Source organism: Oncorhynchus mykiss, chromosome 5 (assembly GCF_013265735.2).
Source record: "Oncorhynchus mykiss isolate Arlee chromosome 5, USDA_OmykA_1.1, whole genome shotgun sequence".
In the NCBI taxonomy this organism is placed as follows: Eukaryota; Metazoa; Chordata; class Actinopteri; order Salmoniformes; family Salmonidae; genus Oncorhynchus; species Oncorhynchus mykiss.
Window position 1 is genome coordinate 42,941,509 of NC_048569.1, and position 27,825 is coordinate 42,969,333.

Below are 27,825 nucleotides of genomic sequence, written 5' to 3' on the forward strand. Positions count from 1 at the left end.
GTTTGATGGATCGTGGGAAAAGAGCAGGAATAGGCTTTTGTAGGCTACAGTCCAAGCGATGTCTTCCAATTGTGCGACTGCTGTCGGCATCCAAAGATTATCCAATTTAAATAAACGCTTGGAGGTAAGGATGACAGTGGTGTAGTCTACTGCGATACGGATATCACGTATTATTGATATCTACATAGCGCATTGATGTGAATCATACAGCTGCTCTCTCATTTAGCTATTTGCGCCTTAAGGGTTGCGTTTGTTGTGGATGGCTGTTCACAAGTCTAAATGTGTATTTGAACCCAATAATGGTTGCATTCAAGAAGTTTAAACTGCCTATCGATCGTTGTTTTTGAAACCAGTGGACAGCCAGTGAAAAATGTGCTCTTGCAACAGTTGCATAGTGCAGATAAAAGCCTATGGAATAAAAGTGAGGATTTTATTGCTCAACCTAAATCATGCCGATTAAAAAAAAACAAATCCATAGGCCTAATGGACAGATGCTCAAACTCGCACACTTTTTATAGACTTAAAGGGACAATCTGTCGTTGCTATATCCATTTTTTTTATTTATAAATTAAACATACAGTACCAGTCAAAGGATTGGACACACCTACTCATTCAAGGGTTTTTCTTCATCAAAAATATGAAATTACACATAAGGAATAATGTAGTAACCAAAAAATAGTAAAACAAATCAAAATATATTTTAGATTGCAAATTCTTGAAAGTATGGGACATTTCTCCAAAAAGTACGATCTTTGTCCCCATGTACAGTTGCAAACCGGCGGTTTTGGAGCAGTGGCTTCTACCTTGCTGAGCGGCCTTTCAGGTTGTCGATATAGGACTTGTTTTACTGTGGATATAGATTATTTTGTACCTGTTTCCTCCAGAATCTTCACAAGGTCCTTTGCTGTTGTTCTGGGATTGATTTGCACTTTTTGCAACAAAGTACGTTCATCTCTAGGAGACAGAACGCGTCTCCTTCCTGAGCGGTATAATGGCTGCGTGGTCCCATGGTGTTTATACTTGCGTAATATTGTTTGTACAGATGAACGTGGTATCTTCAGGGGTTTGGAAATTACTCCCAAGGATGAACCAGACTTGTGGTGGTCTTGGCTGATTTCTTTTGATTTTCCCATGATGTCAAGTAAAGAGGCACTGAGTTTGACGGTAGGCCCTGAAATACATCCACAGGTACACCTCCAATTGACACAAATGATGTCAATTAGCCAATCAGAAGCTTCTAAAGCCATTACATTATTTTTTGGAATCATAACTTAGTGTATGTTATCTTCTGACCCACTGGAATTGTGATACAGTGAATTATAAGTGAAATAATCTGTCTGTAAACAATTGTTGGAAAAATTACTTGTATCATGCACAAACTTTCCATAACTATAGTTTGTTAACAAAATTTGAGGAGTGGTTGAAAAAATAGTTTTAATACCTCCAACCTAAGTGTATGTAAACTTCAACTGTATATAAAAATATATATTTTCTAAATAACATTTAGTTCACATTTCTATTTCATCTTTACAATCATTTGAATGATATTTTGATTTCATCTCTTCAGTTTGTGTTGGAAAGAGAAGGGTTAATGTCTAATCATTTTTTCTTCTTCTCTTGTGGTCTCTGGATAGAAAAACCTAGCTAGCTCAGCCATTGGTTAGCCCTCCAGAAGCTGGAAAGAAGGTCTTTACCATTTAATTATATTAAATCAGAATTGTGCAGTGACAGTGGAATGAACCAATCACATTTTGACTTGCAATGGATGGAACCATTCAAAATAAGTCACGTGTGAGAGCACGAGAGCAAATAATCAGTGGTGCAAGCAGTACTTTTCCCACGCTAACGCTTGTAATGTTAGCTAGCTTGTGTTGTAGTAGTGTGACAATGGTGACGGTGGCTTCCGCAGCTGTTATTAACTTCAATGTGGATGTTGTTGATCATTTTTTAATATCACCCTTTTTAAGATTAACTTTCAAACTTCTTTCAAACAAATTATCGCCGTTTGGTGAGTGGCACTGTTTTTTTTGTTGCAGCTTGCTTGCAAAAGCTAATTCTTTCTTTCTTTCTTTCTTTTTCACCTTTATTTAACCAGGTAGGCCAGTTGAGAACAAATTCTCATTTACAACTGTGACCTGGTCAAGATAAAGCAAAGCAGTGCGACAAAAACAACAACACAGAGTTACACATAAACAAACATACGGTCAATAATACATTAGAAAAAAATAAAGAAAAATCTATGTACAGTGTGTGCAAATGTAGAAGAGTAGGGAGGTAGGCAATAAATAGCCCATAGAGGCGAAATACTTACAATGGTCTTTGAAAATAATGACTGTGTAACGTTGTTGAATTTAAACTTTAGATCACTGGTTAGTGTGATGAACGTGATAAAATATATTTGCGATCGGAAGTAATTGCTGGTATGTTCATTTCATTTTGGAAATTAAATAGTTGTGTCATGTTTTAGACAAGACCCAAATTCGAGGTACATAATGGCAGGCAGTCTCAGGGTCAGGGCAGGCAGAGGTCAAAAATCCAGTGTGGTGTGACACAGAACGGCAGGCAGGGTCAGGGCAGGCAGAATGGTCAAAACTGGGAAAACTAGAAACAGGAGCAAGCCCCCCTCACCTCTCTGATTCAGAGGGGTTGGGTTAAATGCGGAAGATACAGTTTGGTTGAATGAATTAAATTGTGCAACTGACTTGGCACCCCCTTTCCCCTGGTGTGATAGTGGTGTCAGGCTACCATAGGTTGTGTAAACAGTGTGATTTGTTTTGCTGGTCGCATTATGTTATACATGTGTCCCTGTCGGTTCTGTCTCTGTGTGAGCGGCAACCCGGCAACCAGGCCTGTTTGATTAATTCATGATGTCTTCAAAATGCATTGCTCCTCACTAGAACTACAATGGTCTATCACATCCTCACACGGTCTCACTTATCATTGCAATGCGGATGACGCTCAACTACTTTTCTCCTGCCTGGCAGTTATCTCAGCTTGGATGTCGACAGGAGGTCAGGTCCAGCTCTGCCCAGTCCAAGCTCTTCTCTGTCCTGGCACCCCAATGGTGGAATCAGCTTCCCCCTGAAGCTAGGACAGCAGAGTCCCTGCCCATTGTCTGAAAACATCTGAAACCCTACCTCTTCAAAGAGTATCTTAAATAAATCCACAGCAATCCCCTCGCACCCCCTCCTCACCCCTGTTAGTCCAAGAACTGATGCTCTGGTAACGTTTGCAACACCTGATATAGAGGTCCTGGATGGCAGTGATGTACTGGGCCGTCCGCACCACCCTCTGTAGCGCTTTGCGGTTGAAGATGGTGCATTTGCCATACAAAGTGCTGAAGCAGACAGTCAAGATGCTCTCGATGGCGCAGCTGTAGAACTTTTTGATCTGAGAGCCCATGCCAAATATTTTCAGGCACTGTTGTGCCCTCTTCACCACTGTGTCTATGGACCATGTTAAGTCCTTAGTGATGTGGATGCCAAGGAACTTGAAGCTCTCGACCTGCTCCACTACAGCGCCGTCGATGTGGATGGAGGCGTGTTCTTTCCTCATTCTCCTGTAGTCCACAATCAGCTCCTTGGTCTTACTGACATTGAGGGAGAGATTGTTGACCTTGCACCACACTGCCAAGTCTCTGACCTCCTCCCTATAGGCTGTCTCATCGCTTCAGTGATCAGGCCTACCACCATCATGTCAGCAGCAAACTTGATGATGGTGTTGTAGTCGTGCGTGGCCACACAGTTATGGTGAACAGGGAGTACAGGAGGGGACTAAGCACGCACCCCTTAGGGGCCCCCGTGTTGAGGGTCAGTGTGGAGGAGATGTTGTTGTCTACCGTCACCACCTGGGGTGGCCCTTCAGGAAGTCCAGGATCCAGTTGCAGAGGGAATACCCAAGCTTGGTGATAAGCTTGGAGGGGAGTCTGGTGTTGAACGCTGAACTGACATTTATGAACAGCATTCTCACATAGTTATTTCCCCTCTTGTCTAAGTGGGAGAGGGCAGTGTGAAGTGCAATTGAAATTGCGTCATCTGTGGATCTGTTGGGGCGGAATCGGAATTGTAGTGGGTCCAGGGTGTCTGCGATGATGGTGTTGTGTGTTATGACCAGCCTTTCAAAGCAATTCATAATTATGGCTGTGAGTGCTGCAGGGCGACAATCATTTCGGCAGGTTACCTTGGGAACAGGGAATATGGTGGTCTGCATAAAACATGTAGGTATTACAGACTGGGTCAGGGAGAGGTTGAGAATGTCAGTGAAGACACTTGCCAGCTGGTCAGCGCATGCGCTGAGTACACATCCTAGTAATCCATCTGGCCCTGCGGCCTTGTGAATGCTAACCTGTTTAAAGGTTTTATTGGCTACGGAGAGCGTGATCACACAGTCGTCCGGAACAGCTGGTGCCCTCATGCATAGTTCAGTGTTGCTAGTCTCGAAGCACGCATAGAAGGTATTTAGCTTGTCTGGGCTTGCATCACTGGACAGCTCGCGGCCGGGTTTCCCTTTGTAATCCATGGTAGTTTGCAAGCCCTTGGTAAACTCTGATTTACCAACCCAAAATACTCCCGCACAACCTCTTCTTGTGTCTCCACCAGATGGAGACTACAAGTGTAATGGCTACGCTAAATGCCCTGGCACTTACAAATGTAGATCATTCAAAACACCCCCAAACAAGGAAACAGATCCAAATCAAAGGTGTTATCACATGCTCCACTAAGTTATTTATCTGATAACCCTTCCTTGGTAAAAATTATGTGGGCAAAACTAAGCGTGAGGAGAGGCTGACCGTGACAATTTATTGTTAAAATGAGAGGCCGCCTGGATTTCTTATTTAAAGACCCTTGCTCCCTTCGGTCTAAACTTAAAGTTTGATCTGAAGCCATTCTTGTGATTGTTGTGTTTTTGCTATCCATTGTAAATAATGTTTCTAGGCCTGTATAGCCAAATTGTGTCTATGATCGTATGTTATCCATTCACGCTTTTTATATGTTCTATTTATTTCTGTAAATCAACCAAGTCACAGCCAGCCCTGATTACAGACATCTTTGTGTGTCCTTTCAAACCATATAAACTAGTGACCCGCAGTGCTTGTCAATATACCCTGAAGACGAAAGCTTGGATGTTGAAACGTTGGTTATAAAATTATTGCATCTGAGCTCCTGGAGTGTGCGGCTCTCCTTTTCTTTTCAAGTTTGCAAGCCCTGCCACATCCGACGAGCATCAGAGCCGGTGTAGTAGGATTCGACCTTGGTCCTGTATTGACACTTTACCTGTTTGATGGTTCATAAGCGGGCGTAGCAGTATTTCGTATAAGCGTCTGGATTAGTGTCCCGCTCATTAAGTTGTAGCTCTAGCCTTTAGCTCAGTGCGGATGTTGCCCGAAATCCATGGCTTCTGGTTGGGATATGTACGTACGGTCACCGTGGAGACAATGTCGTCAATGCACTTATTAATGAAGCTGGTGACTGATGTGGTAAACCCCAGAACATATTCCAGTCTGTGCTAGCGAAACAGTCCTGTAGCTTAGCATCCGCTTCATCGGACCATTTCCATATTGAGCGCGTACTTCCTGTTTGAGTATTTGCTTGTAAGCAGGAATTAGGAGGATAGAGTTACATGCTGACCACACTGCTCGCGTCGCTTGTGCAAGCGTTACAAAATAAATGTACACATTCATGTTAGTCAAACATTGCACCCACACTGCTCGTGTGCGTCAGCGAGCATCTGCGTAGACGGGCGCTAAAATAGAACTTGGTTCTATATGTGACGCTCAACGCGCTGCAAGTCCTGCCTCTCAAATCTCCTCATTGTTTTTTTTGAGCATATACTCACGTGCCATCTCCTCATTGGTTTTTAGGAGCATATATTCACTTGGTTGATTGAAAGATGAAGTGAGGTCCACACTCGCTTGTAGTAATGCACCATAAAGTTGGTTGCCAACCGCCATATCAAGTCCAAAGAAGAAAAAGAAGCCTTAAAGAAGGAGGAGAGATGACGAGAAACTAATTTGGTTTACCGTTTTATCTGTGTATTAATTGTCAGAGTAGAGGACCTTGTGCATTTCAGGTAAAATAACAACCCAATGTTTATATCCCAGGACAAATTAGTTAGCAACAGCAAGCTAGTTAGCTAAATTACCATAAATGTTTAATGCTTTTTGACCAGTCCCCAAATTAATATAATTGGTTCTGAGTTTGTTTTGATATATCAACCTGCGTATCCTGATCGCGTCTAGTGTGGGGGGACAAAATCGACATGCGCGCCATGGTGCACGCAGACGCATGCGCATGTGGGGTCTGGTCAGCATGTTATGATCAGATTTACAAAATGGAGGGCATGGGGAGAGCTTTGTATGCATCTCTGTGTGTGCAGTAAAGGTGACAGAGTAGAAATTAAGTAAAAAGGATTTCAGTTTTCCTGCATTAAAGTCGCCGGCCACTAGGAGCGCCGCCTCTGGGAGAGCATTTTCTTGTTTGCTTATGGCCCTATACAGCTCGTTCAGTGTGGTCTTAGTGCCAGCATTGGTTTGTGGTGGTAATTAGACAACTACAAAAAATATAGATGAAAACTCTCTTGGCAAATAGTGTGATCTACAGTTTGTCATCAGGCCAGTAGAACCTTGAGACTTCCTTAATAGTAGAGATTGCGCACCAGTTGTTAACAAAGAGACACACCCCCTCCTCTGAGCTTCCCCGACGCAACCATTTTGTGCTGCCAATGTATAGAAAAAACTGCTAGATTTATATTTACCTTATTCAGCCACGACTTTGAGAAACGTAGGATATTACAGTTCTTCAGATCACATTGATAGGATAGTCTCGAACGGAAGCTCATCCAGTTTATTCTCCAGTGATTGCATAGAAGGGAGGTTAGAGGCAATTTATACACTCTCCGACGTAGTCTTGTCAGGTATCCAGCAAGCCAGCCTCTATAGCACCATCTCCTCCTTCTTCGAGTATTGGGGATTTGGGCATGGTCCGCAATAATCAATATGTCTTTCGCCTCCGACTCATTGAAGTAGAAGTTCTCGTCCTAATGGAGGTTAGTGACTTAATTGTTCTGATGTGGAGAAGCCCTTTTCGGTCGTAGGAAACGATGGCAGAAACATAATGTACAAAAAAGTTACGATCAGCGCCAAAAAAGACACAAAATTGCACAATTGGTCAGGAACCGCAATTCCCTCCGGCGCCATTATAACTGCTCATAAATAGCTATGACCATGTAAAAAAATCTAAATGACCTAAGATACACACATAGTTTCAGTCAAAACAGCTCATGAAGGTATGTCAGTAGTATGAATACTTGGTATGAATACTTGGTAGAACTGTAATACAGAAACTAGCTACCCGATGAAGATACAAATTGTTCTAAAAAATTTTATTCTACTGGAAATGTTATACAAATACCCGAATTCCTATAATATCCTCTAATATTCTACATGTGCAACTTGTTGTGATATTTTGGGAGCTATACCATTTAGTTTTGAAGTGACATAGAAGATTTTGGCATGCTTTTTGAAGCATGCTCCCATAGCCCCTATACGACTCCCATTATTTCACTAACTAATGCTGGCTGTGGGGTTAATAAAGAAAACAAAGACATATTTTTTGGTCAATGTCTTCCAGGATCACTTTTTAAGTGAATTGAATCACTTTTTTTCAATACAATTTAGTATATTTCAAAAGTTTGTATACTGCCCCTTTAAATGGCAGTTGTTTTTAACCACATAAATATGACAATTAATATTTACTTCAAAATTCTGAAAACTAAATGATACTAATCAAATGATATTAAAAATAAGTGTCTTAGTACTAATGTGGATTGTACTTTGGAAGAATGCTGCACATGATATGAAGGAAAAGTGCATATTTTCGTTAAGCAAAAATAAAAGTCTATTTTGGTCATTTTTATATCAGAAAACATTCATTACATGTATAATGATGTTTCGATAAGAAATAAGATGATATTTTGCTATGATTGTTGCTTTTTCCAATAGTTTCTTCTTGGGGTCAAAATGACCCCAGTTGGTAATCTCTGTATGTATAATATGTTGGTAGCTTGAGGGTTACGGAAAAGCTGTGTGGGTACATACAATTCAGTAATAACGGTGGTGTTGCAAATTATACTTCACTGCAGAGTGAGTCTAGATTCTGATAGTGAGATCTTAGAGAAAATTATTGGTATGTGATTCTTTACATGGGATTGTATCACTGATATGCATCTATACAGTGTATGCATTTAATCTTTAATTTGATCTTTTTGAGAATTTCTGAAGATATCATTATGTAAAAAAGTTTTTGAATATACTATAAGATGTTATCATATAGTGTAAGACAATATTTGACGGTTTTCTGAATTTTTCTTGATTCTCTTGAAGGGGGATTTGAGGTGAATACAGCCACAGCCGGAGAGACCTATAGGGACTAGAGATGGGCTCAAAGAGAGCCCAAACATCACACTTTATAATCAGGACAAAAAGTGAATTGCTTTGCCACATTTTTTGCAGTATTATTTTAGTGCCTTGTTGCAAACAGGATGTATGTTTTGGAATATGTGTATTCCGTACAGGCTTCCTTCTTTTTACTGTCAATTAGGTAAGTTATGTGGTGTAACTACAATGTTGTTGATCCAGACTCTGTTTTCTCCTGTCACAGCCATTAAACTCTGCAACTGTTTTAATGTCCCCATCTGCCTCATGGTGAAAAATCCCTGAGCGGTGTCCTTCCTCTCCGGAAACTGAATTCTTTGCGAGACATTGGAAAACCTCCCTGGTCTTTGTGGTTGAATCTGTGTTTGAAATTCACTGCTCGACTCGGGGAGCTTACTGATAATTGTATGTGTGGGGTACAGAGATGAGGCCGTCATAAAAAAAATAATTTGAACACTATTATTGCACACAGAGTAAGTCCATGAAACTTTTTATGTGACTTGTTAAGCATTTTATTTTGTCCTGAACTTATTTAGGCTTGCCATAACAAAGGGGTTGAATACTTATTGACACAAGACATTTCAGCTTTTCATTTTTGATGATTTTGTAAACATTTTGAAAAAACATAAATCCACTTTGACATTGTATGTAGGTCAGTGTTAAATTAAAAAAAAAAAAAAAAAATCGAATCAATTTTAAGTTCTGGCTGTAACACAACAAAATATGGAACAAGTCAAGGGGTGTGAAACACTTTCTGATTGTACTGTATATATTGGAGATGAAATTAAAGATGGTAAAATTACAGAGGCCATAAAGTGTTATACTCACCATCTGTGCTTGGTGATAGGGGGCATCGCGTAGGCAATTGTTTGACTCAGGTGGGAGATTCCCCATGTCTCAAGGCATACATTTGATATTATATTCATATTTAGGAGTAGCTAGCAGTTACAGTACAGCAAGGGATGGCCATCTCTTATTGTCTTATTACGGCATTTGCCATACAAGTGAGAGGATAATTTCTTACAGTATCTTGTTGCTGGTAAATGTGTATCTTTGTAGTTCTCTCCAAGGAACCCGAACTTAATATGCTAAAAGAAAATGTAATTTTATTTTAGTGAGAAACTAAACTGAACAGTCAATCTATTCAGAAAACCATTGTGCTAGTGGTTCAGGGCCTTCAACTCTCCCTCTGTCTCTCCCTCTGTCTCTCCCTCTGTCCCTCCCTCTGTACCTCCCTCTGTCCCTCTGTCCCCCCCCCACCCCCTCTCCAACTCTCCTGGCCTATCTCCTTCTCCTCCTCCATCCCGCGCTCTCTCTTTCTGTCTGTCTTGTTTTGTTGTTTTTCTTTTTTTTTTTACTAAAGGAGACCGCATCCGCAGGGTTGCAATTTTTGTGGGTTGTTATCCTTTTTGTTTAGACTCTCCAACAGTATGTTATCAAGTGCTGCTGGACAACAGTGGCATTAAATATGACCTTTCAAACTGCACATTTAGTAAGTAGAACTAAGACAAGGGGGGGCTGCACTTTCAGTATACAGCTTTAAGTCAGCAGCATCATGGGATTCTCCTAACATACTAAAGCACACACATGCGGTGGAATAGATGCAAGATGCCCTTGTGTATGTCTGAGACTAACTGCTGCGCTGCTGAGCTATTGACTGATAGCTTCTGGAGCGGAAGAGGCTGATGGATGGATGAATGGGTGGATGGATACAGAGGATATTTCAGGGGGAGAGGTGTGACAGACACTTCACTGGTGGTATGGAGGAATGGGTAAGAGAGGTAAATATCGCTTAGGATCTCTCCTTCTGTCTCTCCTATTCACTCACACATGAACACACTCTTAGCTACCATGTGGAGCTTCCTTTTTTTTGTTCGTTTTTTTTTTTTTTAGCCTTTTTACATTTTCGGAGTGTGAAGGTTAAGATGATCCCAAGGGAAGGGGCAAACATAGGGTTGAGGAAGGGGGGGGAGGAGGAGTTGAGCGGTGTGCAGAGATGCAGAAAATGGGGAACAGGTTGAGAGGAATGAGCAGGAACACACTTAATGCTCCTCAACATTTGACATCCTCGGGCGACTGACAGCGGACGGCAGTCACCGACGGCTGAGGGGCACATCAATGTGACCACAGTGTTTTTAAAATGGTGCTTTGTCGAAGGGATGGAAGGGAGGAATGAATGTTGAGAACTAGGTAGGCTACAGTCCAAAAGGGGCAATATTGATTTGTAAAAGGAAGAGTGAAATGAAATCACAATGTATTTATATAGCCCTTTGTACATCAGCTGATATCTCAAAGTGCTGTACAGAAACCCAGCCTAAAATCCCAAACAGGTGTAGAAGCACGGTGGCCAGACTCTCACCATCATAAAAATACTTTTAGACGGCTGAAGCAAGCACACAAAATCTATTTTTAGTTATTGAATTGTTCACCGAAAGTCTTGGTAACATTTCCAGACATGTATGTAAATTAGAAGGGAATAAATCTGTATTGAGCTTACATGATTTGTTTGACTTTATTCGACTAGTAGACGCATGCTTCTCATATTGCATCCAAATAGCCTATTCATCCTCTTATATTAAGATATGAGTTATTTCCTATAGAGGCAGCAGATTGGGGATTGTGCTAATGTAAGAGGTTTAGCTAGGCTAAATTAGCTGTGGGTGTAATATGAGTGTGATTTAGTATTTATATGACACAGCCACATTATGCAGTTTATCCCTGTTCTGGACGCCACTCTTGATTTTCCCCTCGCTTCACTGTTTCAAAGACATGATGGCATGCATGACAAGGATGGATACCATCTGGCCTCACTATTGGCATGAGCAGTATCTGTGATTATTGCCAAAGACAGCATAAACAACCCAGCTAGCACACAGCGTTCTGAGAACCATACCTCACTATTGGCATGAGCAGTATCTGTGATTATTGCCAAAGACAGCATAAACAACCCAGCTAGCACACAGCGTTCTGAGAACCATACCTCACTATTGGCATGAGCAGTATCTGTGATTATTGCCAAAGACAGCATAAACAACCCAGCTAACACACAACGTTCTAGGAACAATACCTCACTATTGGCATGAGCAGTATCTGTGATTATTGCCAAAGACAGCATAAACAACCCAGTTAGCACACAACGTTCTGAGAACCATACCTCACTATTGGCATGAGCAGTATCGGTGATTATTGCCAAAAACAACATAAACAACTCAGCTACCACACAATGTTCTGAGAACCATAGGTTTCTTAGAGCTTTGTGAGAGCGTTGTTGTCCTATGGTTATTTTGCATACAACCTTCCCACAATGTTCTGTGAATGGTGCAAGGATACCCAGCTAGCATATAACATTCTCAGAACCATGTGTTTCTTAGGTGGGAATTTCAGTACTTCAGCATAACATTTCCTACAGGTTTCCTAATGGTTCTTTTTAAAGTCATGTTCTCAGAACATTAAGAAAACTGTCCATAAAAACCACAAGAAAACATTAGTAACATTCAAAGAACGTTCTAAGAATGTTATTTAAAAACATATAATTTCCGTTTTCAGCATCAACAAAACTCTCTTCTATCTTGTAGTGTGTTTAAGGGTTTTGGCCACGCCCACTCATTGGCCACACCTGATCTTAATGAGAGCTTGTTTCCTTTGAAATGGGGTCTGTTTGAATAGACAAAAATGAACAGCTTTGTATAAGTAACTAAAAAAATATTTAACCTTTATTTATCCAGGTTTGGATCAAAGCTATTTTTCAAGAGAAACCTGGTCCAACCCAAGACAGCAACAGGGGGAACAATGTTTGAGACAAATATCAGACATACTGTAAGAACTTAGACATAGACACACCAACCTGGTGGACTAATTTCATGGATAGAGAACAGAAGTTTATAGATTTGAATTTCACTGACGCCATGACAGAATTAATGCATGATTAATGCCCAAGCAAATTAATTTCCAGGTGTCCTATCTGTGCTTGGAGTTCAAAAACAGTTAACCCCAGCTAAGCTAGTGGTGTTATTAAAAGTCTTATTGAAACATGTTCCCAGAATGTTTTTTTAAAATTCTGTTTTATCATGGCTTTGTTCCCAGAACCAATGGGGAAACCAAAAACGTACATTCCCACAACTTCCAAAGAACCAAATGTGCTAGCTGGAAAGGGCTCTATATCTCACTCCCTCTCTCTCTCACCCTCAGTGAACAGACTTTCACCACCTACACTCACATACCCACACCCACACAAATAACACACACACACAAAGGAGCATAAGCACTTTCAGAAATAAACGAATGCACTCACATACATACACATACTGTACAACAATGCAATTTTACAATGAAATACACCATTATATTAATGTGATTATGGATCCTTGGTTTAATACAATAACAACATGTGCCATTATAATATGTCACAGTGTGCGTTATTGTATGCCATTAAGTTCAATTGAAGGTGTCTTTAGATGCTGTAACTCAATTATAATGCGTTGCGTATCTCGGTGTGTGAACAGCCAGATCATGCTGGCTGAGCATTATATCCCTGTGTTATTCATCTGAATGGGAAGTGAACCTACAGTGTTTTCTCACCTCTTCCCTGTGAGCTGCCTGTTGCTTCATGGCCTGGATGCCTCCGAAGGAAAGATGGATTACATTAGGAGCACAGCGCACAGCCGACTCTGCCCTTTGCACACACACACACACACACACACACACACACACACACACACACACACACACACGGTTGCGCACACACATGCACGCATACATACGCACACCATCTACTCCATTAGCAGCTTCATCCACAGGCTGCTAACTCAGACACGCTGGGTCGGAAATCCCTGACAGGGTAGTTAGCGAAAGGTCAGTGTGAAGAATCTGACAAATCCCTTTTTAGAAAAACCTGATGCCTACACATCTAGTTCTGCAGAATGCCCACCACCAGTCTATCAGTCAGAGCTTTACTCTCTGCCTTTCTGGTCTTGACTTTCTTCCTCTAGCTCTCCCTTTCTCGCACGCATGCGCGTGCGCGCAGACACAAACATTCTCTCTCTCATTTGTTGAAGCCTAATGTGATTTCCTATTCTGCCACGACTTTCACTACCGTTTACCATCATTTCAGGCACCGTCATTGTTGTCAATGTTTAATGAATGACTTTAGGGTTGGCACCGGGTGAGAAGCCTTCCTCCCAGACATGTAATCACACATAAAGTTCATCTTGGTCAGTAAGTGTCTGTGAGGTTGGTTAAATTCATAACCTACGAGACTAGAGGATGAAGAATATAGTGTTTTAGGCTGCTGTATTGTAAAGCAGGTTTTTGATTTGTCAGGGCCTAGGGAAATATTTGATTCTAATTCATTCCGATATCAAGGTGGAAAACAAACCGATAAGTAACCCATCCACACGGTACCCATTCCTCTCACCTCCTGTAGTCTCCCTTCAGCTATCCTCCCTTCCCCTCATCTCTTCTCTACTCCACTCCTCTCCTTTACTCTCGCTTCCTCTCCTCTTCTTCTCCCTCTCTTCCCCTTCCCCTCCCTCTGAGTATGCACCGAGCTTTCCCCCCCATCATCCCTCATCCCTCTTTAGTTGTGAAATGTATATTCCACGGAGCAGAGAAGCGGGAGGCGAAAGTGACACAGCCAACCTAATGAAGGAGGTGGCCATCCCTGATGTCTATGAAAGACCATATTTCTCAGGATCAATCCGCTACAATACCCAGCTGTCACATCCTATGGGCAATCCGCCTTGACAGAGAAGCATTTCATGTGGTTGCCAGGCCCTGCTCCGACTCAGGCTCCGCACAGAGGAAGTGAGGGAGATGCCAACAAAGAGACATGTGAACCCAAAACACGGGAACCATAGTAGCACTCTGGGTCTCTGGTGCTCTGCAGCCAGCCAGAAGCACATTATGGAGGTCATAAGATGAGGGAAAGAGGTCCCTTGCACCACAGCTGATGTCCCTAAAGGCACTCTTGAGTGACAGAAGGAGATGCGGTGCTTTGTTTCTACTAGATTCTACACTTAGCAGTGCTCTCACATGCACGCACACACACACACTCACACACTGCATTTTAATTACAGCACAGGAACTGGCAAGGAACCGAGACCTTGATGCTTTGAGTGAGTCGTGTCCTTTTAAAAATTCATTTAATTCAGTAAAAGTCTATCAATTCCTGTCATTCCTCTCAGGTTTTTAAACATGCAGAGAGCGTAGAGCTCTCAGTCACAAGGACAGCTCAGTCCAGCCCTCTGGCTCCGATCCTTCACACACCGACCAGACGGGTCCTGAGGAGAGAGGTTTTTACCTCTATTATTACTTTTTAAAATCTTTTAACGTGTTGATGAATATTTAATGCAGATGAATATTTCACTGCGGCACACGGCAGTCAGGAGTTGAGAAAAGAGATGCAGAGAAAGAGAGCGAGGGGAGTGAGAGAGAGAGAGAGTGAAAGAGACATTGAGATGCAAGGAGAGTCCACCTCTTCTTCCACCAACATGCAGTCTCGCTACTCCTCTCTGCCCCACCCAGCTCTCCTCTCCTCTGGTGCATTATCAGTCAGAGGACAGGACAGTACAGTGTCGGAGAGCCGAGTAATGTCACCCAGGGTTGTATCAGTGGAGTTCTGCTGCGGAAAGCGCTGAGTCATGATGTGTGTTGAGTCATGATGTGTGTGTGTGTGTGCAGTGTAGGAGAGCGATGAGTTGGTAGGCGCTGTCAGGGGATGTTTATCTCAAACCAATGAGATGGATCATTACGAGTCCACCCTCACTCCAGTGATTCTACCCCCGTCCCCCCGTCGCCCCACAGACCCAGCCGAGACTGCTATTCTCTTCCGCAGTCGCAAGACACTCTACACTTCAAGGGTGCGTCGACACGCTTCAAAACTTTGGAAACGTATTCGAGGTCAAAGGTTCACACGGGACTAAAGGAGTCTCAGACAGAGGACGATCTACGAACCTGAATGAAAGCCATTGCTATCACACAGTGTATGAGCTGATAACAGCCAGCAAAGCAAGATGGGGGAAAAAAAAACCTCAGCAGCCATTCTATAGCGCTTATCTGCAGTTCACTGAGTACGATATGAAGGATTGTCCTCGCAAACCATAGCTAAGACTCTTAGGAGCTACTCACAGGAAATCGAAACTCACTCCAAAGAGTGGCTTCATTTTTTCTCAACATTAAACAAATTAATCCTAGTCTAGGGCCCCATCGGCTTCCACAAGAAAGGTGCATCAATAAACAATATCTTGTGAGGTGGAGACAGAGGTTTGGTCAGCGATGTGATTAGGCTGATGTCCCCGTAAACCCTGTAGGGATCGAAGCACAAGAGTTCGCTGCTATAACTCAAGCTTTGTTCCATAAATATGCCATTAGCAAAATGCATAATAGGGAGGACTTTTAGATTCCAAACTCTACTCACTAATTAACACTCCTGCACGCCTCTCAATGATATTCACATATTAATATGCAGTTAATGCGCCACGGGTGCTGGATAAATAATATCAGATACAAGCATTCCTGTACTTTTACAGATACCAACTTTAGAGGAAATGCACTGGAAACAAATGTAGCATTTACTTGTCGAGCCGCAATGCAATTTGTAACTATGTTACATTTTTGTTGCAATTGTGTCTACATTTGCATTGCTTAAAGTTTTCAAATAGCATTTTTAAGTAAAGGCTTCTTTTAAATGAAATATTCTGAAGAAACTATAGAACAAAGGTTTATGTCTGTCTATTAAGCTCATTGACCAACATGTCTCACACTGAAGAGTCACTCCCAGTGGCCAAAACTAGTAACAATGTTGTCAGTCTGGCATCTTTTTTTATGACAACACTTTTCCTGATGGGTTGGAGTGCGCAGTATTCACCTGCATATAGGTGACGAGTTTCAGGAAACTAGGCATATGTCGCGCATCACTACTTTACAGTAGAGGTGTTGTTTTTGGCAGAAATGCATTCTGGAACATGTGAACTTTCATGTGCCTTAATAACAAACTTGTATTCCATCTGTAAATACAAATTAAATAGCTAAATTTAGTTAGTTTAGCCACGGAAAAAGACAGGGACTTTCCCGCTAGCCATGATTGGCTGAGATAATGGATGGGCTGGGCATGCCGAGAAATGAGTTTCGATGGGTCTGCCATGTAGCACACTTCTGTCTATAACATGAGCTGGTCAGTATGTGTAGGTCAAATCAAAACAAATGTTATTTGTCACATACCCATGGTTAGCAGATGTTAATGTGAGTGTAGCGAAATTCTTGTGCTTCTAGTTCCGACAATACAGTTAAAACCAACGAGTAATCTAACCTAACAATTCCACAACAACTACCTTATACACACAATGTAACGGAATGAATACGAATATGTACAGAAAAATATATGAATGAGTGATGGTACAGAACGGCATAGGCAAGATGCAGTAGATGGTATCGAGTACAGTATATACATATGAGATGAGTAATGTAGGGTATGTAAACATATAAAACTGGCATTGTTTAAAGTGGCTAGTGATACATGTATTACATACATTTTTTCATTATTAAAGTGGCTGGAGTTGAGTCAGTGTGTTGGCAGCAGCCACTCAATGTTAGTGGTGGCTGTTTAACAGTCTGATGGCCTTGAGATAGAAGCTGTTTTTCAGTCTCTCGGTCCCTGCTTTGATGCACCTGTACTGACCTCATCTTCTGGATGATAGCGGGGTGAACAGGCAGTGGCTCGGGTGGTTGTTGTCCTTGATGATCTTTATGGCCTTCCTGTGACATCGGGTGGTGTAGGTGTCCTGGAGGGCAGGTAGTTTGCCCCCGGTGATGCGTTGTGCAGACCTCACTACCCTCTGGAGAGCCTTACGATTGTGGGCGGAGCAGGTGCCGTACCAGGCGGTGATACAGCCCGACAGGATACTCTCGATTGTGCATCTGTAAAAGTTTGTGAGTGCTTTAGGTGACAAGCCAAATTTCTTCATCCTCCTGAGGTTGAAGAGGCGCTGCTGCGCCTTCTTCACCACGCTGTTTGTGTGGGTGGACCAATTCAGTTTGTCCGTGATGTGTACGCTGAGGAACTTAAAACTTACTACCCTCTCCACTACTGTCCCGTCGATGTGGATAGGTGTGTGCTCCCTCTGCTGTTTCCTGAAGTCTACGATCATCTCCTTTGTTTTGTTGACTTTGAGTGTGAGGTTATTTTCCTGACACCACACTCCGAGGGCCCTCACCTCCCTGTAGGCCGTCTCGTCGTTGTTGGTAATCAAGCCTGCCACTGTTGTGTCGTCTGCAAACTTGATGATTGAGTTGGAGGCGTGCATGGCCACGCAGTCGTGGGTGTACAGGGAGTTCAGGAGAGGGCTCAGAACACACCCTTGTGGGGCCCCAGTGTTGAGGATCAGCAGGGTGGAAATGTTGTTACCTACCCTAACCACCTGGGGGTGGTCCGTCATGATGTCCAGTACCCAGTTGCACAGGGCAGGGTTGAGACCCAGGGTCTCGAGCTTGATGATGAGTTTGGAGGGTACTATGGTGTAAAATGCTGAGCTGTAGTCGATGAACAGCATTCTCACATAGATATTCCTCTTGTCCAGATGGACCTATTGGGGCGGTAAGCAAATTGGAGTGGGTCTAGGGTGTCAGGTAGGGTGGAGGTGATATGGTCCTTGACTAGTCCCTCAAAGCACTTCATGATGACGGAAGTGAGTGCTACGGGGCGGTAGCCGTTTAGCTCAGTTACCTTAGCTTTCTTGGGAACAGGAACAATGGTGGCCCTCTTGAAGCATGTGGGAACAGCAGACTGGGATAGGGATTGATTGAATATGTCCGTAAACACACCAGCCAGCTGGTCTGCGCATGCTCTGAGGACGCGGCTGGGGATGCCGTCTGGGCCTGCAGCCTTGCGAGGGTTTAAATGTTTTACTCACGTCGGCTGCAGTGAAGGAGAGTCTGCAGGTTTTGGTAGCGGGCCATGTCAGTGGCACTGTATTGTCCTCAAAGCGAGCAAAGAAGTTGTTTAGTCTGTCTGGGAGCAAGACATCCTGGTCAGCGATGGGGCTGGTTTTCTTTTTGTAATCCGTGATTGACTGTTGACCCTGCCACATACCTCTCGTGTCTTAGCCGTTGAATTGCGGCTCTACTTCGTCTCTATACTGACGATTAGCATGTTTGATTGCCTGGCGGAGGGAATAGTATTCGGACATGTTTCCGGTCACCTTGCCCTGATTAAAAGCAGTGGTTCGCGCTTCAGTTTCGCGTGAATGCTGCCATCAATCCACGGTTTCCGGTTGGGGAATGTTTTAATAAACACTGTGGGTACAACATCACCGACGCACTTGCTAATAAACTCGCTCACCGAATCAGCGTATTCATCAATGTTGTTGTTTGACGCAATGCGGAACATATCCCAGTCCACGTGATCGAAGCAATCTTGAAGCGTGGAATCAGATTAGTCGGACCAGCGTTGAACAGACCTGAGCACGGGAGCTTCCTGTTTAAGTTTCTGTCTATAGGCTGGAAGCAACAAAATGGAGTCGTGGTCAGGGGGGGGGGGGGGGGGGGGGGGGCTTATATGCGTCGCGGAAGTTAGAATAACAATGATCCAGGGTTTTACCAGCCCTGGTTGCACAATCGATATGCTGATAGAATTTAAGGAGTCTTGTTTTCAGATTAGCCTTGTTAAAATCCCCAGCTACAATGAATGCATATGGGATATGTGGTTTTCGGTTTACATAGAGTCAAATGAAGTTCGTTCAGGGCCATCAATGTGTCTGCTTGGGGGGGGGGAATATATGCGGCTGTGATAATAATCAAAGAGAATTCTCTTGGTTGATAATGTGGTCGGCATTTGATTGTGAGGAACTCTAAGTCAGGTGAACAGAAGGACTTGAGTTCTGTATGTTGTTATGATCACACCACGTCTTGTTAATCATAAAGCATACCCACCCACCCTTTTTCTTACCAGAAAGATGCTTGTTTCTGTCGGCGCGATGCCTGAAGAAACCAGCTGGTTGTACCGACTCCGATAACGTGTCACGAGTGAGCCGTTTCCATAAAGCAAAGAATATTACAGTCTCTTATGTCTCTCTGGAATGCTACCCTTGCTCGGATTTCCTCTACCTTGTTGTCAAGAGACTGGACATTGGCGAGTAGTATGTTCGGGAGCGGTGCGCGATGTGCCCGTCTCCAGAACCTGACCAGAAGACCGCTTCGTCTGCCCCCTTTTACGGCGTCGTTGTTTTAAGAGAACACACGGAAGGCTGTTGTATAAAACACCTGTCTCCGGATTACATCTTCAAGGGCAACCATGGAATTCCGTGACAGAGGAAGAAGTGTCCATCCATGTATACGATAGTCTAGCTCGCTCCATTTTCAGATATTATACGTTTCTAAGTTTGTCAGAAAGTTGTTTTAATTTTAAGTTAAAGCACAGTGTTAGCTAGATAGCTACCGTTAGCTGTCTGGCTCGCTAGCTAACATTACGTGTACAATCTAAGTAGTAATATTATTTGTATCTCAGAGCCATTTGCATTGCTAGTTATAGCCTAATGTTAGCTAGTTAACTAAAATTGAACCTAGTTGGTTAACTACCAGCAGATTCATGATGGATAGTAACGTTATGAGTTGGGATTATGGTTCATTGTTTACCGAGCTACATGTCAAAACAAAAGACTCCACTATGTAAGTAACCATTTCACTGTACCTTCTGTATCCTGTGCATGTGACAAATAAACAGACATTTTATTTGATATAGTGTGTGTTTACCAGAGGCGGTAATGTGAAGAACATGACCTGCACCAAAGTCAAATTATGATATAATATTAAGCCAACGAGACAGTATCCATGTTCTAAAGTTCTCTGGTAGAATGCCCTGGTGTATTTTGTCACACTCGCAAACGTAAGCTATTTTCTGTAATTGGCTCGTCATTAACTTGTAAATAATGATCTTATTGTGAGTTTATTATCCTGTAATAATGAAGAAAATTAGCTAAAGTGAAGACGTTGTCAGCTACAGTAGCTTGCGAAATATTCAACCCCCTTGGCATTTTTCCTATTTTGTTGCCTTACAACTGGCAATTAAAAAATATTTTTTGGGGGGGTGGCATCATTTGATTTACACAACATGCTTACCACTTTGAAGATGCAAAATATTGTTATTGTGAAGCAAACAAGAAATAAGACCAAAAAACAGAAAACTTGAGCGTGCATAACTATCCCCCCCCCCCCCCCCCCCCCCCCCCCCAAAGTCAATACTTTGTAGAGCCACCGTTTGCAGCAATTACAACTGCAAGTCTCTTGGGGTATGTCTCTATAAACTTGGCACATCTAGCCAGTGGGATTTTTGCTCATTCTTCAAGGCAAAACTGTTCCAGCTCCTTCAAGTTGGAGGACTTCCACTGGTGTACAGCAATCTTTAAGTATTTTCAGGTCTCTCCAGAGATGTTCAGGTTCAAGTCCGGGCTCTGGCTGGGCCACTCAAGGACATTCAGAGACTTGTCCTGAAGCCAATCCTGCGTTGTCTTGGCTGTGTGCTTAGGGTTGTTGACCTGTTGTAAGGTGAACCTTTGCCCCAGTCTGAGGTCCTGAGCGCTTTGGAGCAGGTTTTCATTCAAAATCAATAAATATCAAACACACACCAACCTATTTCCACGGATCTAAGTTAACTGAAACACTGAGATGAAAGGTAAACAAATATATATTGATATTCAATCAGAATAAGAAGAACAAGAACCTGTGAGTCTTTCGTGTCTTTTATCTCTACCTCCTTTCTCACCTCTCTTTTTTGACACCTCTTTCCATCCACTGCCAGACCATGCTCAACTAAGCTTCAAAGCAAAGGAATTGCCTGCTCACTAAAGCCTGTGAAATCCTCGTCGAGCTCAGCAGAGGCCTTGACAGGACAATATGGTGACAAGTGTTCCTTTGACCAGAAAACAATAGTATTGTGTGTAACGGTAAGTAGTATAGAGACACCAGACCCGCCTGGGTTACCTAGATCACATGGTGAGGATAATATGCCTGTCGAAACTCTCCATGACTTATCTCATATTCTAACTCTCTCTCTACACTCTCTCTTTTTACACTCTCTCTCTCAGAGGCAGACGTTTCTCGCTCACTTAATCTCATCTCACTATACTGCCAGTCTCAGGGCTTCCTCTTTTGTGTGCGTCTCTTGCCTTTTCTTTCTCTCTCTTTCTCTCTCTCTCTCTCTGTCTCTCCCACTCTGTCTCTCCCACTCTGTCTCTCCCACTCTGTCTCTCCCTCCCTCCCTCCCTCCCTCCCTCCCTCCCTCCCTCCCTCCCTCCCTCCCTCCCTCCCTCCCTCCCTCCCTCCCTCCCTTTTCCTCTCTCACTCCGCTTTGCTTAGATTTCAGTAGGGACCTGACAGGCCAACTTCCAGCATTTTCTCTGTCTCTCTCTCTTTTCTTTTCCTCCTTCTCTCCTCTCTCCCTCCACTGCTCTCCTGTCTTTCGTACTCCCCCTTGATCTCATGATTTTGACATTTACAACTAAGAGACATGGGTTTCCATTTCATAGTAATCCTCCAGTGCTCACCCGCCTGTTATTCATCTTACTGTAAACTGTGAAATCCTGTTTGTTAATTGACTGATTTCAATTCACATTTCCAACAGCCACGGGGTGATTAAGCAGTATTTGTGACTTTTCGTGTATGTGTGTGTGTGCGCGCGCCTCTATCTCTTTAAGAGTCTTCTGCATTTTTGTTCATGTGTCAGTGAATGTGTGTGAGTGTGGAATGCCTGCCTTCACCAATCCCCCTCACTGGGCTCAGTGAACAAACCTGCTGCAGCATTATTCACACCTAAGACTTGAAAGCGTCGGATGAATAGCCTATATCCTAAATGTTGCGGCCCGTTGCTCGATAATCTTGCTCTGCACAGAGACTGCCTCATGGATGTCGTAATCCTGCCGAGCCATAAAACTGACTGAATCGCAAATATGGACGAGATTTGAAGTGACAGTGAACCAACCGCATGTTACTGTAGAATAGGATGCCCACAATCTGCTTTTACAGCAATACATAGGCACTCATATGCACACACATGCACACACACACATGCACACACATGCATACACTTTCACCCCCTGCCTTACCTGTATATGATGCAGGCACAGTCTCTGCACGTGCCACAGTTCTCTATGTCCTGACCCGTCCGGTAGGAGTGTCTCCTGGAGGGGAAAACACAGATGACATCATCACCAGGGGACCATTACAGCTGCCACCTTGGCTTGAGTCACAGCGTCAGGAGAGGGGATGTGTGTGTGTGTGTGTGTGTGTGTGTGTGTGTGTGTGAGAGAGAGAGCGAAAGGGACTGGAAATAAGCAGGATCTCAGTCTTATCATCCCTGGCTAGGTTTCCCACTTCATCTGAGAAGTAGCTAGCTCTATTTTTATCATGATGAAGTGTTGCCTCAGTCCCATGATTCTCCTCCTGCTAACTCCTCATCCAGAAATCCACTCCTGATCATATCTTTTGAATGATTTTACCCCAACCGACTCCCCGACGTCTACGTAAAGCATGACTTTATCTTTAGGGGAAAAATTCTGTTTATGAGGTAAAAGTCAAGTCTGAATTCCTTACATGTAGACCCATCTCAGAACAAGATAATTTATGAGAGATGAATACATGATTATATAGGCTTTAAAGACCATTAGAAACATCTTTGATTTGAAAGATAGGTCAACCCTGTGATATACACCCAGGGGCAAAACTGGTTGCTGTGACGACAGGATGACGTCTTTTACCAGTGTTGTAATCGAGTCACTAAACATTGAGTCTGAGCCGAGTCCCAAGTCTCCTGTGCTCAAGTCGAGTCACGAGTCCCTATGGCTAAAGTCCGAGTCCAGGTCCGAGTCACAAATGGTCAAGTCACGAGTCGGTCTTATGTCATTTTTTTTCTAGTCGCCACCAGATGGCAGTATATTGCCACTCCCTCATAAAAAAAACTAACTAATTTACTATTCATCACTACCTCACAAGTTCTACTCAATTACCTGTGTTTCACTACTTATTTACTTCAGAAATGAATGGTAAGTCAGGCTCTCAGCTACATTTTTGTAATTGCAGACTGATATTTGTGTAGGTTTTTTATTGCAGAGTGAAAACTAAAGAGGACTTGAACCTGGCTATGGGATGCAGGGGGAAAGTCTGAGGGTAGAGTGAGACATATTCAAAGACAAGCTACTTTTCTATACTCAAGCACAGAGAAAGAGAGAGACACATAAGCTAGACTGTAGTTTTACTATTAAACTCAATACTAATATTGTTTTCAATTTTGTGAAGCAGTTTGTGTTTCTTAACCAGGCAAAGCTAAATAGTAGGCTGGTGACTGGTGGTTGAGGGGAAGCAAGAGAGTAGCTTGCACGATTTGTAGCCTGCTACGATCGGAGGCGGAGCCGGAGAGGAGCTTGGCTGCCTGTCTGCTCACAATAATCGCTTGCTCCCCCGCAGCTTAGCAGCTGATGTAGGCTGCGTGTGTCTGGTGTGCATCCTTCCCACTGCTAGAGAACAGAACTTCTCGCTGCTCTGCGCACCCAGTGCTGCTAATACTCTGCTTATCGTAGGAGACTATCCAGTCCGAGTCACCAATGGTCGAGAAAGCGAGTCCGAGTCCAAGTCACCAACGGTCGAGTCCAAGTTGAGTCAAAAGTCATGAACTTGGTCCTGGACTCGAGTACTACAACACTGTCTTTTACTACGTCCGTCTGACGTCATGGTCTGGTTGTATACTGTTTTTATAATAAAGAAGATTTATTAACGTCTTTTTAGCAACCAGGAAAATACGTCTTTACCTGATCGTAACCTGGTTACATGACAAGGATGACAATCAAAATATGACTTCCTTCCCCCAACGTTTGATCTTGTTAGGAAAAATACATCTTTACCTGGTTGTAACAGAGACCATCTGGTTATATGACGTATTTTCGACCACTTGTTATATAATGCAACGTTTCCCGGTATATAAATATGGCTCTGAGTACAGTCATACATATGTCATCCCACCCAAGCGTTCATATTAGCAACCACATTACATTGGTGATTACACCGTTCATGATTACAGACTTTCTCTCCATAGACCACATGCATGTCTTCTCCTCTCCTGGAGTTTTCCTAACCTCCTCTGATCTAACATGTTGGTATGATAACGATGGTGGAGGAATCCGTAAGCAGCTTAGAAACGTGGGAAGTAGATTAATTAAAGTGCTGATGGGAATCAAAGGGTTTACACTGAGAGCCTGCGCCGCAGCTAAAACCAACGCCCGCACTCGCATTACCTCATCATCAGCACTGATCGCTATCACTACTCGCCAAATTGAGGAAATTGTGGAGAAATTAGGTGTAACTCATCCCACAAAAAAAAAAAATGCTACGTATTTATTTATCGTTTTGACGTTTCGGAAATTTGGGTCGGAATATGGAAAGAGTTTTGACTTGTTGTTGACGTGTTGTATTTAATCACAGATTTCATCTCTTTCTCTCTCCCTTCCCATCTTTCTTTCATCTGTCATATCCTCCTCATACCCCCCCCCTTCTCCTCTCCTCCTCATTTTTACCAAATGTACATTTCATAATGTCTGCACTGCACAGTCAGGTTGCCAAAGCATTTACAGCATCACAAGGCTGGACTGGCCTACAAATAGATGGGCGGTAGAACAGGAATGCTCAAACAAAACAAATGTCCATCTGTAATACGAAGAACGCAACATGAGTGATATCGGCCAAGGAGTGATATCTACCAACAATAACCCTCAATACGATTCCAGAATGAGAAAGAACATGTTATCGTGCCAATATGATCACATTGTATTGGCTGGGGCCGATTCATTTTCGCAATGGACAAATTCTTTGCACAAACAATTACCTCTTGAAGCAGAGCTATGACAACTTATGTGTGACATTTACTTTCCAGGCCTTCGTGTTCCTGTGCTCCAAGGCATTCCTTTATTCTTATTCCAACTTTCTAACTGTTTTCTAATGCCAGCAGCCTACCAGCCTGCGTCCCACTGCTGGCTTGCCTCTGAAGCTAAGTAGGGTTGGTCCTGGTTAGTCCCTGAATGGGAGACCAGATGCTGCTGCAAGTGATGTTGGAGGGGCAGTAGACGGCACTCTTTCCTCTGGTCTAAAAAAAAATCTCCCAATCTCCCAGGATGCAGTGATTGGGGACATTGCCCTGTGTAGGGGGATGTCTTTTAGATGGGACGTTTAAATGGGTGTCCTGACTCTCTGTGGTCACTTATCGCAAGAGTAGGGGTGTTAGCCCTGGTGTCCTGGCTAAATTCATGATCTGGCCCTCATACAATCATGGCCACCTAATCATCCCCAGTTTCCAATAGGCTCATTCATCCCCTGTAATTATTCCCCAGGTTGTTGCTGTAAATGAGAATGTGTTTTCATTCAACTTACCTGGTAAAATAAGTGAAATACACTGAACAAAAATCTTTACGCAACATGTAAAGTGTTGGTGCCATGTTTCATGAGCTGAAATAAAAGGTCCCAGAATTGTTCCATACGCACAAAAAGCTTAATTCTCTCAAATGTTGTGCACAAATTTGCCAAGATAATCCATCCACCTGACAGGTGTGGACTATCAAGAAGCTGATTAAACAGCATGATTATTACACAGGTGCACCTTGTGCCGGGGACAATAAAAGGCCACTCTAAAATGTGCAGTTTTGTCACACAATGCCACAGATGTCTCAAGTTTTGAGGGAGTGTGCAGTTGGCATGCTGACTGCAGGAATGTCCACCAGAGCTGTTGCCAGACAATTTAATGTTCATTTCTCTACCATAAGCCGCCACAAACATCATTTTAGAGAATCTGGTGTAACGGATGTGAAACGGCTAGCTTAGTTAGCGGTGTACGCTAAATAGCGTTTCAATCGGTGACGTCACTTGCTCTGAGACCTTGAAGTAGTAGTTCCCCTTGCTCTTCAAGGGCCGCGGCTTTTGTGGAGCGGCTTTTGTGGAGCGATGGGTAACGATGCTTCGTGGGTGACTGTTGTTGATGTGTGCAGAGGGTCCCTGATTCGCACCCGGGTATGGGCGAGGGGACGGTTTAAAGTTATACTGTTACACTGGAAGTACGTCCAACTGGCCTCAACCGCAGACCACGTGTATGGCGTCATGTGGGCGAGTGGTTTGCTGATGTCAATGTTGTAAACAGAGTGCCAATGTTGTAAACAGCTGCGGACAACGAACACAATTGCATTTTATCGAAGGCAATTTATATGCACAGAAATTCTGTGACGAGATCCTGAGGCCCATTGTGAAGCCCATTTTTTTAAGGTATCTGTGACCAATAGATGCATATCTGTATTCCCAGTCATGTGAAATCCTTAGATTAGGGCCTAATTAATTTATTTCAAATGATTGATTTCCTCATATGAACTGTAACTCAGTAACATTTTTAAATTGTTGCATGTTACTTTCAAATGTTTGTTCAGTGTAAATACAATTCAAATAATTCCACTAACCCCCGAGCTGACAAGGTCGTTCTGTCGTTCTGCCCCCGAACAGGCAGTTAACCCACTGTTCCTAGGCCGTCATTGAAAATAAGAATTTGTTCTTAACTGACTTGCCTGGTTAAATAAAAAATAAAAAATATTTGTCTCATTTTTTCCCTCCAACTTTTTTCAAAGTAACCAATTTAATTAAAAATGTATTCTCAAAATTCAAGTAGGCTTATATAATTACAATAATGTCTTATTTTTTATTTACAGTGCATTGCGAAAGTATTCGGCCCCCTTGAACTTTGCGACCTTTTGCCACATTTCAGGCTTCAAACATAAAGATATAAAACTGTATTTTTTTGTGAAGAATCAACAACAAGTGGGACACAATCATGAAGTGGAACGACATTTATTGGATATTTCAAACTTTTGTTAACAAATCAAAAACTGAAAAATTGGGCGTGCAAAATTATTCAGCCCCTTTACTTTCAGTGCAGCAAACTCTCTCAAGAAGTTCAGTGAGGATCTCTGAATGATCCAATGTTGACCTAAATGACTAATGATGATAAATACAATCCACCTGTGTGTAATCAAGTCTCCGTATAAATGCACCTGCACTGTGATAGTCTCAGAGGTCCGTTAAAAGCGCAGAGAGCATCATGAAGAACAAGGAACACACCAGGCAGGTCCGAGATACTGTTGTGAAGAAGTTTAAAGCCGGATTTGGATACAAAAAGATTTCCCAAGCTTTAAACATCCCAAGGAGCACTGTGCAAGCGATAATATTGAAATGGAAGGAGTATCAGACCACTGCAAATCTACCAAGACCTGGCCGTCCCTCTAAACTTTCAGCTCATACAAGGAGAAGACTGATCAGAGATGCAGCCAAGAGGCCCATGATCACTCTGGATGAACTGCAGAGCTCTACAGCTGAGGTGGGAGACTCTG

General features: G+C 42.9%; 1 protein-coding gene across 1 annotated transcript in view; it reads right to left on the minus strand.

Annotated features, from left to right (window-relative positions):
• Window positions 1-27,825, minus strand: part of LOC110523888 (proline-rich protein 36) — a 47,866-nt gene that overhangs the window by 7,206 nt on the left and 12,835 nt on the right. Inside the window, exon 3 of the mRNA XM_021603003.2 lies at window positions 22,522-22,596. Within this exon, the coding sequence (XP_021458678.2) occupies window positions 22,522-22,596 (75 nt within the window). The remainder of the gene's footprint in view (window positions 1-22,521; window positions 22,597-27,825) is intronic.